Genomic DNA, 15399 nt, shown 5'->3' on the forward strand with positions numbered 1-15399 from the left:
AACCATCTAAACCCTGGAACATCGAACAACCATTCCTGCCCCTGTGAAAACTAAGTCTCCGAAATGGCCACAAAATCATAGTCCCAAGAATTGATCCATGCTCTAAGTTCATCTACTTTATTCCTGATATTTCTTGGATTAAAATAGACACATTCCAGCCCATCACACTGACTGTGAATTTGTCCTATCAACTGTCTGTCCCATCTCACAGACTCTCTGCACGCTGTATCTGGCTATATACTAGCTACTCCATCCTCTGATCCATAGCTTTGTTTCCCACTGGAGGGAATTCCAAAGGCTTAACACTTGAAAGCATGGCAATCAATTATGATAGGGAGGTAATTCAAGGTAAGTTGACTTTGCACAAAATTCCATCACCTTGAAATTCTAGTAGCCACCATTTGTTCAATGTGGCACAATGGATTGTGTCTTTACCTCTAGGCCAGGAGGCCCACGTTAAGTTCCATTTGCTCCAGAGTTGTGTCATAACATGCCTAAACAATTTGATTTTAAAATTAAATCTTGTGCCACAGCTTCCATGAACGAATTCCTCACCCTAAGTCTTGTTAACAGACTGCACATTAAATCATTGCAACACAAAAGGAGAATATCCAATAACTATGTCATTTTTTACATTACAGTTTAGAATTGAGGATGCCTCAGTAATTTATAAATCAAAACCAGCTATCTCTGTGATTAAGCCCCTCAGACATGACTGTACAATCCAAGTAATATTTTACTTTAATGCTTCAAATTTAATATCTTGCTTCTTGAAATCTGTTAGCTGCTAAATAGGCAGATTCTTTTCTGAAGGCAAAATACTCTAACAATGACTGAATTATTTTGGGTGTCTACTGTGTTAATTTCAATTGATTCAGAGTCTATCAAATGACCCACCTCTATTCTCAGGCCTGTGAATGAGCTATATCAAGCTAATCGAACAGCTCAAATATGATACTACAAATTGATTTTCTGAACAAACCGACCAATTCTGCATTCTGGACCATAATGTGTCAGTGGAAAAACATTTGCATTTAAAGACTCCTTCCATGTCTTTTACCCACCCCCACACCCCAGGCTCTGTCATGGCATGGGTTTCTTACAGCCTCATTTCATTCTCTTATAATCCCCACCATCACCTATCCAGCCTCTTTCCCTTTCTTGCTTCCTCATTTTCTCTTTTTTTTTCCCTTGATTTGTTTCTTTCCCTTTGCTTTCTTCCTCTCTCTTTCTCTCTTCCTCTCTCCCTCAGTGTCCTGTCTCTACTCTCAAAACATTAACTCTGTTTCTCTCTCCACGTGCTGCCAGACCTGCTCAGTTTCCACAGCAATCTCTGCATTGTATTTAAAAATTCCATATTTTATGCAATCTACTTTTGTACTCCCTTATTGCCTCAATAAAAGAATTCAGAGCTATATTCTGGACCAGTAATCCAGCAGTCCAGGCTCCAAATAGAGTCGTAGAGTCATGGAGATGTACAGCACAGAAACGGACCCCTCAGTTCAACTCATCCATGCAGACCAGATATCCCACCTGCCAGCACCCAACCTATATCCGTCCAAACCCTTCCTATTCATATACCCATCCAGATGCCATTTAAATGGCAATTGTGCCAGCCTCCACCTGGTCCTCTGGCAGCTCATTCCATACATGTACCACCCTCTGCTTGAAACATTGCCCCTTAGGTCTTAGGGGTCATAGAGATGTACAGCATGGAAACAGACCCTTCGGTCCAACCTGTCCGCGCTGACCAGATATCCCATCCCAATCTAGTCCCACCTGCCAGCACCCGGCCCATATCCCACCAAACCCTTCCTATTCATATACCCATCCAAATGCCTCTTAAATGTTGCAATTGTACCAGCCTCCACCACATCCTCTGGCAGCTCATTCCATACACGTACCACCCTCTATGTGAAAAAGTTGCCCCTTAGGTCTCTTTTATATCTTTCCCCTCTCACCCTAAATCTATGCCCTCTAGTTCTGGACTCCCCGATCCCAGGGAAAAGACTTTGTCTATTTATCCTATCCATGCCCCTCATAATTTTGTAAACCTCTATAAGTTCCCCCTCAGCCTTCGACGCTGCAGTGAAAACAGCCCCAGCCTGTTCAGCCTCTCCCTATAGCTCAAATCCTCCAACCCTGGGAACATCCTTGTAAATCTTTTCTGAACCCTTTCAAGTTTCACAACATCCTTCCGATAGGAAGGAGACCAGAATCGCTATTAATCGCTACTAATCCAAAATTAATAATTTTGGATTTGAAAGCTAGGCTCAGTGATGATGCATGAAACTATCAAAAGAATGTTGTAACATCCCATTTCCTTCAGGAATGTTGTTTAAGGAAGGATATCTGCGGGTCCTTACCTGGTCTGACCTACCTATCCTTCCAAGCCAACTGCAGTACGATCTTTTGAGTATGGATAAAATTTGGCGTCTGTACACTGTACCCCTCCGAAGTGACTGAAATAAATAGTGTTGGAGAAACTCCGCAGGTATGGTAGCTTCTGTGCAAAGAGAAACAGATTTAACATTTCAAATCCAACATCACACAATGTGAAGAGTCACACTAGACTTGATATGTTAACCCTGTTCTCTTTGTACAGATGCCACCATCCTGCTGAGTTTCTCCAGCACTTTCTGTTTCTACTTCACATCTTCAGCATCTGCAGTACTTTGCTTATATCTTTTCCAATGTTCATTATCTAAAACTGAATTAAATATTTCAGTTGTGTTTGATTCACTGAAGTATAATTTCCTCAATTTTATATTCTTGCCTCCTTTACTTTAACAGCAGTTTTTGTTTTTAGCTTTTATGATTACTTTTTGCTGCTATGCATTGGCTTTTAGTGATCTCTGCACACGGACAACCAAATCCCTTTGCTGCTTGTTCCAAATAACATGTAGAAGAATTATTCATAATGTAGACTTTTTAAACTTCTTAATCTAACACTGAACAATAAATGTATAACTAGATTTATTATGATTTCTGATAAGACACTATTTGTTTGCAATGTGTATCGCGCAGTCTGAACTAATTTTCTTATCTGATTAAATATTGACCCTTCAGAGAACATCTCTAACTCCACAATATAGAGGAGTCACTGGAGCAGTAATCTTAAGGCCTATGCTAATAATAAGGAGTCATGGGTTCAAATCCCACCCTAGCAGCTGGCAAAAGCTAAATTCAATTTATAACTCTATTCACGGTAATGGTGACAATTAAACTGTGATTAAAAACCTACCTGGCTCACAAAGGTACCTCAGGGAAGGAAGCTGCTGTACACTGCCAGTCTGGTCTACATTTGACACCACACCCACAGCAATGTGGTTGACTCGAGGCTGTCCTCTGAAATGAACCTCATAACTCAACCAGTTCAAGCATAATTAGGAATCAGCAATAAGTACTTACCTTGCCAGTGATACCCGCATTCCAAGAGTAAATTTCTAAAACAGAGCATGAAGATTCACATTGCAGGGTGGGTTTAAATTAATTCACCAGGGTTCTGGGAACCTAAATTGTAGTTCGAGTATACAGGAGGTTGAGAGTAGTGAGATCAGAAATAAAGTTTCAAGGTTGCAAGAGAGTACCGGCAAGCAAGAAGTTGGTTTGAAGTGTGTCTACTTCAATGCCAGGAGCATCCAGAATAAGGTGGGTGAACTTGCAGCATGGGCTGGTACCTGGGATTTCGAAGTTGTGGCCATTTTGGAGATATGGGTAGAATGGGGCAGGAGTGGTTGTTGAAGGTTCTAGGATTTAGATGTTTCAGTAAGAACAGAGAAGATGGTAAAGGGTGAGGGGTGGCAATTCTTGGTCAAGGACAGTATTATGGTTGCAGAAAAGACGTTTAAGGACATGTCTACTGAGGTAGTAGGGGCTGAGGTTAGAAACAGGAAAAGAGAGGCCACCCTGTTGGAGTTTTCTATAGGCCTCTGAATAGTTCCAGAGATGTAGAGGAAAGGATAGCAAAGATGATTCTCAATAGGAGCAAGAATGACAGGGTAGGTCTTATGGGGGACTTTAACTTTCCAAATATTGACTGGGAATACTATAGTTCAAGTACGTTAGATGGGTCAGTTTTTGCCTAACATGTGCAGGAGAGTTTCCTGACACAGTGTATAGACAGGGTGAAAGTGAGGACTGCAGCTGCTGGAGATTAGAGTCGAGAGTGTGTTTCTGGAAAAGCACAGCAGAGTGCGATAGGTAGATGAAGGTGGGGGTCAGAGAGGAGGGTGGAGCAAATAGATTGGAAGGCAGATGAGCAGGTAGGACAGGTCATGAGGGTGATGCCGAGTTGGAAGGTTGGAACTAGGATAAGGTGGGGAAGGGGAAGTTAGGAAACTGGTGAAATCCACATTATTGCTGTGGGGTTGGAGGGCCCAGAGGCGGAATATGAGGCATTCCTCCTCCAGGCATCAGCTGGTTAGCAAGTGGCGATGGAGAACGCCCAGGACCTGCATGTCCATGGCGGAGTGAGAGGGGGAGTTGAAGTGTTCAGCCACGGAGCAGTGGGTTGGCTGGTGTGTCCCGGAGATGTTTCTGAAGCGCTCTGCAAGTAGGTGTCCTGTCTCCCCAATGTAGAGGAGACTGCATCGGGGGCAATGAATACAGTAAATTACATGTTTGGAGGGGAGGACACGGTGGCTCAGTGGTTAGCACTGCTGCCTCACAGCGCCAGGGACCCGGGTTCAATTCCAGCCTCGGGCAACTGTCTGTGTGGAGTTTGCACATTCTACCCCTGTCTGCGTGGGTTTCCTCTGGGCGCTCCGGTTTCCTCCCGCAGTCACAAAGATGGGCAGGTTGGGTGAATTGGCCATGTTAAATTGCCCATAGTGTTAGGTGAAGGGGTAAATGTAGGGGTTCTGGGTGGGTTGCTCTTCAGAGAGTCGGTGTGGACTTGTTGGGCCGAAGGGCCTGTTTCCACACTGTAGGGAATCTAGTCTAATCTTTAAAAAAGTGCAGGTAAAACTCTGATGGATGTGGAAGGTTCCTTTGGGGCCTTGGATGGAGGTGAGGGGGGAGGTGCGGGTGCAGGTTTTGCATTTCCGGCCGTGGCAGGGGAAGGTGCCAGGAGGGGAGGGTGCACTGGTGGGGATTGTGGACCTGACAAAGGAGTCATGGAGGGACTGATCTTAACAGAAAACGGGTAAGGGTGAGGAGGGAAATATATCTCTGGTGGTGTGGTCTGTTTGTAGGTGGCTGGAATTGCGGAGAATGATGCAATGTATACGGAGATTGGTGTGGTGGAAGGTGAGGACCAGGAGGGTTCTGTCCTTGTTGCGGTTGGAGAGGTGGAGTTCGAGGGGGGAGTTCCAGGAAGTGGGAATCATCAACCACATGGGAGGGGAAATTGTGGTCTTTAATGAAGGAGGCTATCTGATTTGTTCTGTGGTGGAACTGGTCCTCCTGGAAGCATATGAGGTGGAGGCGGAGGAATTGGGAATAAAGGATAGTGTTTTTACAAGAGGGCAGGGTAGGAGGAGATGTAGTCCAGGTATCTGTGGGAGTAGCTGGGTTTGTAGAAGATATCAGTGTTGAGTCGGTCACCGTTGATGGAGATGGAGAGATCCAGGAAAGGGAGGGAGGTGTCTGAGATGTTCCAGGTGAACATCTGAGATGTTCCAGGTTGGGGTGAAATGTGTTGGTGAAGTTGATGAACTGTTCAACCATCTCCTGGGAGCACGAGATGGCGCCGATGCAGTCATTAATGTAGTGGAGGAAAAGGGGTGGGGAATGGTGCAAGTGTAACTGCGGAAGATAGACTGTTCCACGTAACCAACAAAGACAGGCATAGCTGGGCCCATTTGGGTACCCATGGCTACCCCTTTTGTCTGGAGGAAGTGAGAAAATTTGAAGGAGAAATTATTGAGGGTACGGACCAGTTCAGCCAAACGAATGGTCACAGGAATGGTACTGGTGAGGGCATCAGAAGAGGAAGAAACGGAGGGCTTGGAAACCCTCGTTATGGTGAATGGAGGTGTATAGGGACTGGATGCCCATGGTGAATATAAGGTGTTGGAGCCAGGGAAACAAAAGTCTTGGAGAAGGTGGAGGCCATGGGTGGTGTCCCAAACGCATGTGGGTGGTGCAGGAGCAGGCTGAGACGATAGGTCATCCAGAGTAGTCAGGCTTGTGCATCTTGGTTAGGCGGTAGAACTGGGCGGTGCAGGGTTCCCGAACTATGAAGATGGAAGCTGTGGGTTGGAGATCCTCTGAGGTGATGAGGTTGTGTATGGTCTGGGAGATGGTGGTTTGGTGATGGCAGATGAGGTTGTGGCCGGGGGAGTGGGGGTGTAGGAGGAGTTGGCGCCAAATTGACGAGGGATTCCATGCCCTCCATTTCTTCCTCTCCTGCAAGGCACATTAAATTTGGTACTGGGTAATGAACCCGGCCAGGTGTCAGATTTGGAGGTAGGTGAGCACTTTGGTAATAGTGACCAAAATTCGGTTATGTTTACTTTAGCGATGGAAAGGGATAAGTACATACTGCAGGACAAGAGTTATAGCTGGGGGACAGGCAATTACAATGCGAATAGGCAAGATTTAAGATGCATAGAATGGGGAAGGAAACTGCAAGGAATGGGCACAATTGAAATGTCGAGCTTATTCAAGGAACAGCTGTTGCGGGTCCTTCATAAGTATGTAACTGTCAGGCAGGGAAGAAGTTGTCGAGTGCGGGACCTATGGTTTACAAAGGAAGTTGAATCTCTTGTCAAAAGGAAGAAGAAGGCTTATGTTAGGATGAGATGTGAAGGCTCGGTTAGGGTGCTTGAGAGTTACAAGTTAGCCAGGAAAGACCTAAAGAGAGAGTTAAGAAGAGCCAGGAGGGGACATAAGAAGTCTTTGGCAGATAGGATCAAGGAAAATCCTAAGGCTTTCTATAGGTATATCAAGAATAAAAGAAAGACTAGAGTAAGATTAGGTCCAAACAATCAAGGATAGTAGTGGGATGTTTTGCCTGGAGTCAGTGAAGATAGGGGAAGCGCTAAATGAATATTTTTCAGCAGTATTCACGCTTGAAAAAGACAATTTTTTCAAGGTGAATACTGATATGCAGGCTACTATACTAAATGGGACTGATGTTCACAAGGAGGAGGTGTTAGCAAATCTGGAAAGTGTGAAAATAGATAAGTCCCTTGGGCCCGATCAAATTTATCCTAGGATTCTCTGGGAAGCCGGGGGGAGATTACTGAGCCTTTGGCTTTGATCTTTATGTCATCATTGTCCACAGGAATAGTGTCAGACGACTGGAGGATAGTAAATGTTGTTCCCTTATTCAAGAAAGGGAGTAGAGACAACCCTGGTAATTATAGACCAGTGGACCTTACTTCGGTTATGGGTAGTATTGGAAAAGGTTATAAGAGATAAGATTTATAGTCATCTAGAAAGGAATAAGTTGATTAGGGATAGTCAACACAGTTTTGTGAAGGGTAGGTCGTGCCTCACAAACCTTATTGAGTTCTTTGACAGATGGATGAGAGATGTGGTGTATATGGATTTCAGTAAGACGTTTGTTAAAGTTCCCCACAGTAGGTTTTTGCACAAAATATGGAGGCATGAGGTTTAGGGTGATTTAGCAGTTTAGATCAGAAATTGGCTAGCTGAAAGAAGACAGAGAGTGATGGTTAATGGGAAATGTTCATGCTGGAGTTCAGTTACTAGTGATGTAATGCAAGGATCTGTTTTGAGGCTACTGCTTTTTGTCATTTTTATAAATGACCTGAATGAGGGCGTACAAGGATGGATTAGTAAATTTGCAGATGACACTAAGGTTGGTAGGGTTGTGGATAGTGCCGAAAGATGTTGTAGGTTACAAAGGGACATAAATAAGCTGCAGAGCTGGGCTGAGAGGTGGCAAATGGAGTTTAATGCAGAAAAGTGTGAGGTGAATCACTTTGGAAGGAGTAACAGGAATACAGAGTACTGGTCTAATGGTAAGGTTCTTGATAATGTAGATGAGCAGAGAAATCTCATCCATGTACATAGATCCCTGAAAGTTGCCACCCAAGTTGATAGGGTTGTTAAGAAGGCATACAGTGTGTAGCTTTTATTGGTAGAGGGTTTGAGTTTCGGAGCCACAAGGTCATGCTGCAGCTGGACAAAACTCTGGTGCGGCTGCACTTGGAGTATTGCGTACAGTTCTGGACACCGCATTGTACAAAGGTTGTGGAAGCTTTGAAAAGGGTGCAGAGGAGGTTTACTAGGATGTTGCCTGGTATGGAGGGAAGGTCTTAAGACTCGCCAACTTTAAGGGTATTTAAATGGTCATTGGATAAACATATGGACGAGAATGGAATAGTGTAGGTTAGATAGGCTTCAGATTGGTTTCACAGGTCGGCACAACATTGAGGGCCGAAGGGCCTGTACTGCACTGTCATGTTCTATGTTCTATATGAAGATGTTGAATTTCGTCCTCAAGGCTGGTAGCAAGAGGCAGGAATTTGTTTGGCTCAGCCTGCCCACTTCAGGAGAAAATGCATTCAGTGTAGGGATTTTCATTGCCTTTTTTTGTTGTTGGAGTGCAAAGTGGATAGGTGCTGACTTCAATCAGGTCAGCCAACCCTGAAAAATTAATCAATAACTGCTGCCTGGTTGACAAGCTGTTTCAATGGCCCACACTGGTGCTGTGGGACTGTGCTTCTGTTAGAATAAAAATGGAAAGACTGTTGAGTCTTCACCTCTTACACATGTACATACTATCCATGCCCAGTCTATACATTCCTATGGTAACTTGTGCCCTCCCACACCATGTCCTCCTCAAGCAGTCCTTCATGTCTACTGTGGTTTATTTAAAATACAAAAACATCATATTATGTATCACACTTATTTTTTGCCTATGCATAATGTGTGTTTATAATTTGCCCTATATTTAAGAAGACAATATCTAATTGCTGACTGATAATGGTAGAGTCTGCGTCACTTAGAGGAGAATTGTTTCCCTGTAGATTATCATCTGTTTTTAATCCTATGACCCTTTGCCAAATAGGAACATGACAGATGATGATGACTTTCAATTTTCTGTAACTTTTCACACTTCAGATTTTGACTTCTGAAAAATGATGAGTGCCATGAGACTTTCGGTTGAATAGATTGAATCCCTTGTTAATCTTTTTAACACTTGGTGGAGAGTGATTAATTGGTCAGCTAACCTGTATCTGTTGGGGAGTACAAATGACTAACATAAAAACATCGACATTTTTTATTATGAATGAATCTGTATTACTTTATTGCAGATCATCATCACTTCAGGAATTAAGATAATTGTTCTCTCTGCGGCCCTACTCCTCTCTTCTTATTTCAAGATTTAGGTATCCACTAAACCATGACACGCATTTATTTGTCCACTCTGTTATTTTTTGAGAGTTTATCTCCAATCTTTCATATCATCACAATTTGCCATATCCATAATTTGGTTTGCTTAATGAAATTTAATATTGATCTTTCAATTCAAGATCATTTGTATATATTGGAATAAGGTGTGATCCCAACAAAGCCACCTGTGAAATGTGAATCGTTGTCTCTTTTGATGATTTTGTTTTATATGGCATTTTAATGTAAAACTCATGATAATGTGGATGTAATATAAAGAATTTTATCACATGGTTCCTTGGTTATGGGTGAAAGCATTAAAAGTGTCGATGTCAAATACTGTTATGTTTCATGGGGGACCCTGATATGATTAGAACTGGAGAAGTGCAGAAATGCACAGAAAATATACTTACTATTAGAACAGTATTTCTGCTTTCTGCACAATTCTATCATGTTTTTCTGATTTTGTGGAAGTACAGTAGGGCTCCATTTGACATTGTAGTTATGTTCCTGAAACTGAAACAACTTTTAAGTAAATCAGATTTTCCCATTGCAAAGTAAAGTAACTTTAGCCTCAAAATACTTTCTCTGCTTCTTTCTTCACAGTTGCTGCCAGGCTTGCTGAGTTTCTCCAGCACGTGCTGGTTTATCTCAGATTTTGCATTATAACATGGACTTCAGTAAGGCGTTCGACAAGGTTCCTCATGGTAGACTGGTTAACAAGGTTAGATCTCAAGAAATACAGGGAGAACTAGCCATTTAGATGTAGAACTGGCTCAAAGGTAGAAGACAGAGGGTGTTGGTGGAGGGTTGCTTTTCAGACTGGAGGCCTGTGACCAGTGGAGTGCCACAAGGATCTTTTGGAGGTTTATAAAATCATGAGGAGCATGGATAGGATAAATAGACAAGGCTTTTTTCCTGGGGTGGGGGAGTCCAGAACTAGAGGGCATAGGTGCAGGTTGAGAGGGGAAAGATATAAAAAGGACCTAAGGAGCAACTTTTTCATTCAGAGGGTTGTGCGTGTATGAAATGAGCTGCCAGAGGATGTGGTCGTAGCTGGTACAATTACAACATTTAAAAGACACCTGGTGGGTTTATGAATAGGACGGGTTTAGAGAGTTATGGGCCAAGTGCTAGAAAATGGGACTAAATTAGGTTAGGAGATCTGGTTGGCATGACCGAGTTGGACGAAGGGTCTGTTTCTGTGCTGTATATCTCTATGACTCTAAAAGTTTTGATTGGGTTTTGTAAGATCTTGCTTATTAGAAAAAAAATGTGAAATATTATAACCTGCAAGCTGAACTACCTTACAGTTCAAAGTTCCTATATTCATAAATGAAATGCTTCAGAGTAAAATAAATTTGAAAACACAAAAGAAAAATGCTGAGTTTTTCTTTCTACTTAATGCTGACACTTTGTCTCTCTGGCTCACTGCCTCTCCAACTCACTTTTCTCCCACTCCCTGAGCCTCCAAGTCATTGTCTGTCCAGCTCACTACCTTTTGCTCTATAGAGATATACAGCACAGAAACAGACCTTTCAGTCCAATTGTGGTAATTGACCTCAACCCCCCGCAACACCCCAAAAAAAGTTCCCTCTTGCTGAATCTAACTTTTGCCACCTCTCCTGGTCATTGTCTCCTTCTGAACACACACTATAAATGACTGCACACAAGATAAACAGCAAGAGATAGAAAGGGCAATTTCAAGTTGCACAGATAAGCTACAGGCTGGAGAGGTGAGGCAAAGGATGATCATTGAGAAGAAAAGTTGGCAATGACTAAGAGGGTCATTGGGAGGAAGGATTTGCTGTGATCGGGAGGGTTAACAAAGGGAGGGTTGGTAGCAGCCAGAGGGTCAGGGTGAGAAACAATGAGGGAGTGATTTGGACAATCAGCAAGAGAGAGGGTCAACAGAGAGAGAAAGGGTTGACAACCATTGAGATAGCAACAAGATGAAATGCCAGCAAATTTAAGATCGCAGTATGAGATTGGAGCCTTATTGATGACTATCCTTTAAAGCAGAACAACCTTAAATAGTCATGATTTGGAAATGCTGGTGTTGGACTGGGGTGTACAAAGTTAAAAATCACACAACACCAGTTTATAGTCCAACAGGTTTAATTGGAAGCACACTAACTTTCGGAGCGCCATTCCTTCATCAGGTGATTGTAACGGCGCTCCGAAAGCTAGTGTGCTTCCAATTAAACCTGTTGGACTATAACCTAGTGTTGTGTGATTTTTAAACTTAAATAGGGCATACTGCAGTATTATACTGTTTCTAGGTCATGTTCAATGCAAGTATAAGTGCAGTATTAGCCAGTATTAGAACTTCCATTTGAATTTGCCAACCCCTAGAACATGCACGAATGGCCCCTTGCTCAGATCTCTGACAGTTAAGCAGAAGTATAATTAGGTGGTCATTTGGAAGCCCTAACATGGTGCACATCCTTGAACAGCTTTTACAGCATGTAAATGGTGAACATCTAGAAGAGCAATTTCCCATGGGGGGAGAGAAAGCAATCTTCTGATTAAAAATACCTTCACTTAATGGTAATATTCTATTTAAAGGTTGAACAGGTATTAGTGCTACGAGCAGTATTGTTACCAGAAAAAAAACAGAAGGTCTTGAATTAAGGTAATTGGCTTTCTGACAAATCTGATGAAAACCCTTAATAATGCTGAGTAAAGCTGTTAAAGCTAATCACTGAAGTGGTAATCATGTTATTAAGAAAAAAAAAGTGTAATGCAAATAAAGAGTATTGTGACTGAAAGTTTCCTGCACTGATTTTTATGTAATGAATAGGCACTGAAGCAGCAACAAAAGCGGAGGATTGGCGTTTCGATGATGATGAACAAGGCCATACCTTGTGTCGTATTGACACCATTGAAAGTGCCAGATGAGCACTCAGAATCACCAGCAGGTAAGTGGAAATTCTGAACAAATCCATTACTACAGAATTGTTTTTATAATGGAAATAGCTCATCAAATACGATTGAAATGACCGTCTGGAAGCATCTATCATCAATGGTTCCAAAGTTAAGACACCAGTCATTTGAACCTCTCAACAGTATATCAGAGTTTCCACCAGAGGCTGCATTAATGTAGGCACCACTGTTACTTGCATGGAGCTGACAGCTCACTTGATGTTGAGCAGAATGGTCAAAGATAAAGGAGGGACTCAATTGGGATGGTTCACTGATACCAGAGAACAAACAGGCTGTTAGCATGGAATGAGCTGAAAATGTGTTGCTGGAAAAGCGCAGCAGGTCAGGCAGCATCCAAGGAGCAGGAGAATCGACGTTTTGGGCATGAGCCCTTCTTCAGGAAGGGCTTCTGTTAGCATGGAATGTCGTTTTAAAGTTGTGAAGGCAGCATCCTGTTGTAGAGTCATAGAGTCATAAAGATGATCAGCACAGAAACAGACCCTTTGGTCCAACTCACCCATGCCAACCAATTATCTCAAATTAATGTATTTCCATTTGCCAGCACCTGGCCCATACCCTTGTAAACCGTTCCTATTCATAACCCATCCAGATGCCTTTTAATTGTTGTTATTATACCAACCTCCACCATTTCCTCATTCCATACACGCACCACCCTCTGTGTGAAAAGGTTGCCCCTTATCTTTTTTGTCTTTACTCTCTCACCATAAACCTATGCCCTCTAGTTCTGGACTCACCTACACAAGGGAAAAGACCTTGTCTATTTACCCTATCCATGCCCCTCATGAGTTTGTAAACCTCTATAAGGTAGCCCCTCAGCCTCCAATGCTCCAGGGAAAACAGCTCCAGCCTATTCAGCCTTTCCCTATAGAACAAACCCTCCAACCCTGGCAATAACCAAGTAAATCTTTTCTAAACCCTTGCAAGTTTCACAGCATATAGGAGGGAAACCAGAATTGCACACAATATCCCAAAAGTGGCCTAACCAATGTCCTGTACAGCTGCAACATGACCTCCCAACTCCTATACTCAATGCTCTTGACCAATAAAAGAAAGCATACCAAATGCCTTCTTCACTATCCTATCTATCTGTGACTCCACTTTCAAGGAACTCTGAATGTGCTTTCCAAGGTCTCTTTGTTCAGCAACACTCCCCAGGACATTACCATTAAGTGTATAAGTCCTGCCTGATTTGCCTTTCCAAAAAGCAGCACCTCACATTTACCTAGGTTAAACTCTGTCTGCCACTCCTCAGCCCTTTGGCCCATCTAATTAAGATTCCATTGCACTCTGAGGTAATCTTCTTTGCTATCCACTACACCTCCAACTTTGGTGTCATCTGCAAACTTAGTAACCATACCTCCTATGTTCACATCCAAAGCATTTATATAAATGATGAAAAGCAGTGGACCCAGCTTCGATCCTTGTGGCATACCATTGGTCACAGGCCACCAGTCTGAAAAGCAATCCTACACCACCACCCTCTGTCTTCTACCTTCAAGCCTATTGTGCATCTAAATGGCTAGTTCTCCCTGTATTCCACATGATCTAACCTTACTAATCAGCCTACCATGAGGAATTTTGTCGAACACCTTACTGAAGTCCATATAGAACACGTCCACTGCTCTGCCCTCATCAATCTTCTTCGTTACTTCTTCAAAAACTTAGTCAAGTTAGTTAGACATATTTTCCCATGCACCAAACCATGTTGATTATCCCTAATCATTCCTTGGCTTTTCAAATATATGTAAATCCTGTCCCTCAGGATTCCGTCCAATAACTTGCCCACCACTGATTCAGTCTCACCGGTCTATAGTTCCCTGGCTTTTCCTTACCATCTTTCCTAAATAGTGGGACCACGTTAGCCAACGTCCAGTCTTTCAGCACCTCACCTTTGACTATCAATGATACAAGTATCTCAGCAAGGGGCCCAGCAATCATTTCCCTAGCTTCCCATAGAAGGGAGAAGTTACACCTGATCAGGTCCTGGGGATTTATTCACCTTTATGCATTTTACGACATCCAGTACTACCTCCTCTCTAATATGGACATTCTCTGTTTGAAGAAATTAGACAGAAATCCTCAAACCCCAGTCAAGCTGAACTTCAATAAATCTTTGGCTTCACAATTGAGCAGACCATCAGCCTGTTGAGGGTAAATCACCATAAGTTACCTTTATTTCTGCTATTTATTAAGAAATCTCACAGACAATCAAGTACTGAATCAATGACTTAAACTTTTTTGCATGTAGCAACCAAACTAAAATACCTCACGTAAGTATGTTAAGCCTGACAACTGAACTTGGCTATTACCAGATTAATGGTGGAGCTTCACCATGATCTCACCAATAGTGGTCTGTCTCTGGAAGTATCGAGGGTTTGATTCCTATGCAAAGTTGTTCTCCAGCATTCTGCTAAAGAAGAACGTAGCACGAACAGCCAAGTTTCTGGTACTAAGAGTAGCTGTAATGCAATGAGGGTTACATCGGGTTCCGAGAGATCAATTGTGTTAGCGGATTGTCTAATCCGAGGTATAGACATACGTTTCTGTGGCCAGCAGCGAAAAATCAGAATGGTGTGTTGCTTCCCAGGTGCCAGGATCAAGGATGTCTCAGAGAGTGTGCAGAATGTTCTCAAGGGGGAGAGGGGTCAGCAAGAGGTCATTGTCCACATTGGAATCAACGACATAGGAAGGGAAAAGGTTGAGAGTCTGAAGGGAGACTACAGAGAGTTAGGCAGGAATTTAAAAAGGAAGTCCTCAAGAGTAGTAACATCTGTATTACTCCTGGTGCTACTATTCTAGTGAGGGCAGGAATAGGAGGATACAGCAGAATAATGCATGGCTGAGGAGCTGGTGTATGGAAGAAGGATTCACATTTTTGGATCATTGGAATCTCTTTCGGGGTAGAAGTGACCTGTACAAGAAGGACGGATTGCACCTAAATTGGAAGGGGACTAATATACTGGCAGGTAGATTTGCTGGAGCTGCTCGGGAGGATTTAAACTAGTAAGGTTGTGTGGGACCCAGGGAGATAGGAAAGATTTCAATCTGAGACTGAAAGTTGAGAACAAAGGCGAGTCAAACAGTCAGGGCAAGCAGGGACAAAGCAGAGAACAAGGTAGGACTGATAAATTAAACTGCAGTTAT

General features: G+C 42.9%; 1 protein-coding gene across 3 annotated transcripts in view; it reads left to right on the top strand.

Annotated features, from left to right (window-relative positions):
- Positions 1-15399, top strand: part of LOC122549068 (putative Polycomb group protein ASXL3) — a 294423-nt gene that overhangs the window by 142064 nt on the left and 136960 nt on the right. For 2 of the 3 annotated variants that reach the window (XM_043688272.1, XM_043688273.1), the window contains one exon: positions 12113-12230. The exons of the other annotated variant lie outside the window; for it this stretch is intronic. In XM_043688272.1, coding sequence (XP_043544207.1) covers positions 12113-12230 — 118 coding nt within the window. The remainder of the gene's footprint in view (positions 1-12112; positions 12231-15399) is intronic. 3 annotated transcript variants of the gene reach the window in all.

Source organism: Chiloscyllium plagiosum, chromosome 4 (assembly GCF_004010195.1).
Source record: "Chiloscyllium plagiosum isolate BGI_BamShark_2017 chromosome 4, ASM401019v2, whole genome shotgun sequence".
Taxonomy (NCBI): domain Eukaryota; kingdom Metazoa; phylum Chordata; class Chondrichthyes; order Orectolobiformes; family Hemiscylliidae; genus Chiloscyllium; species Chiloscyllium plagiosum.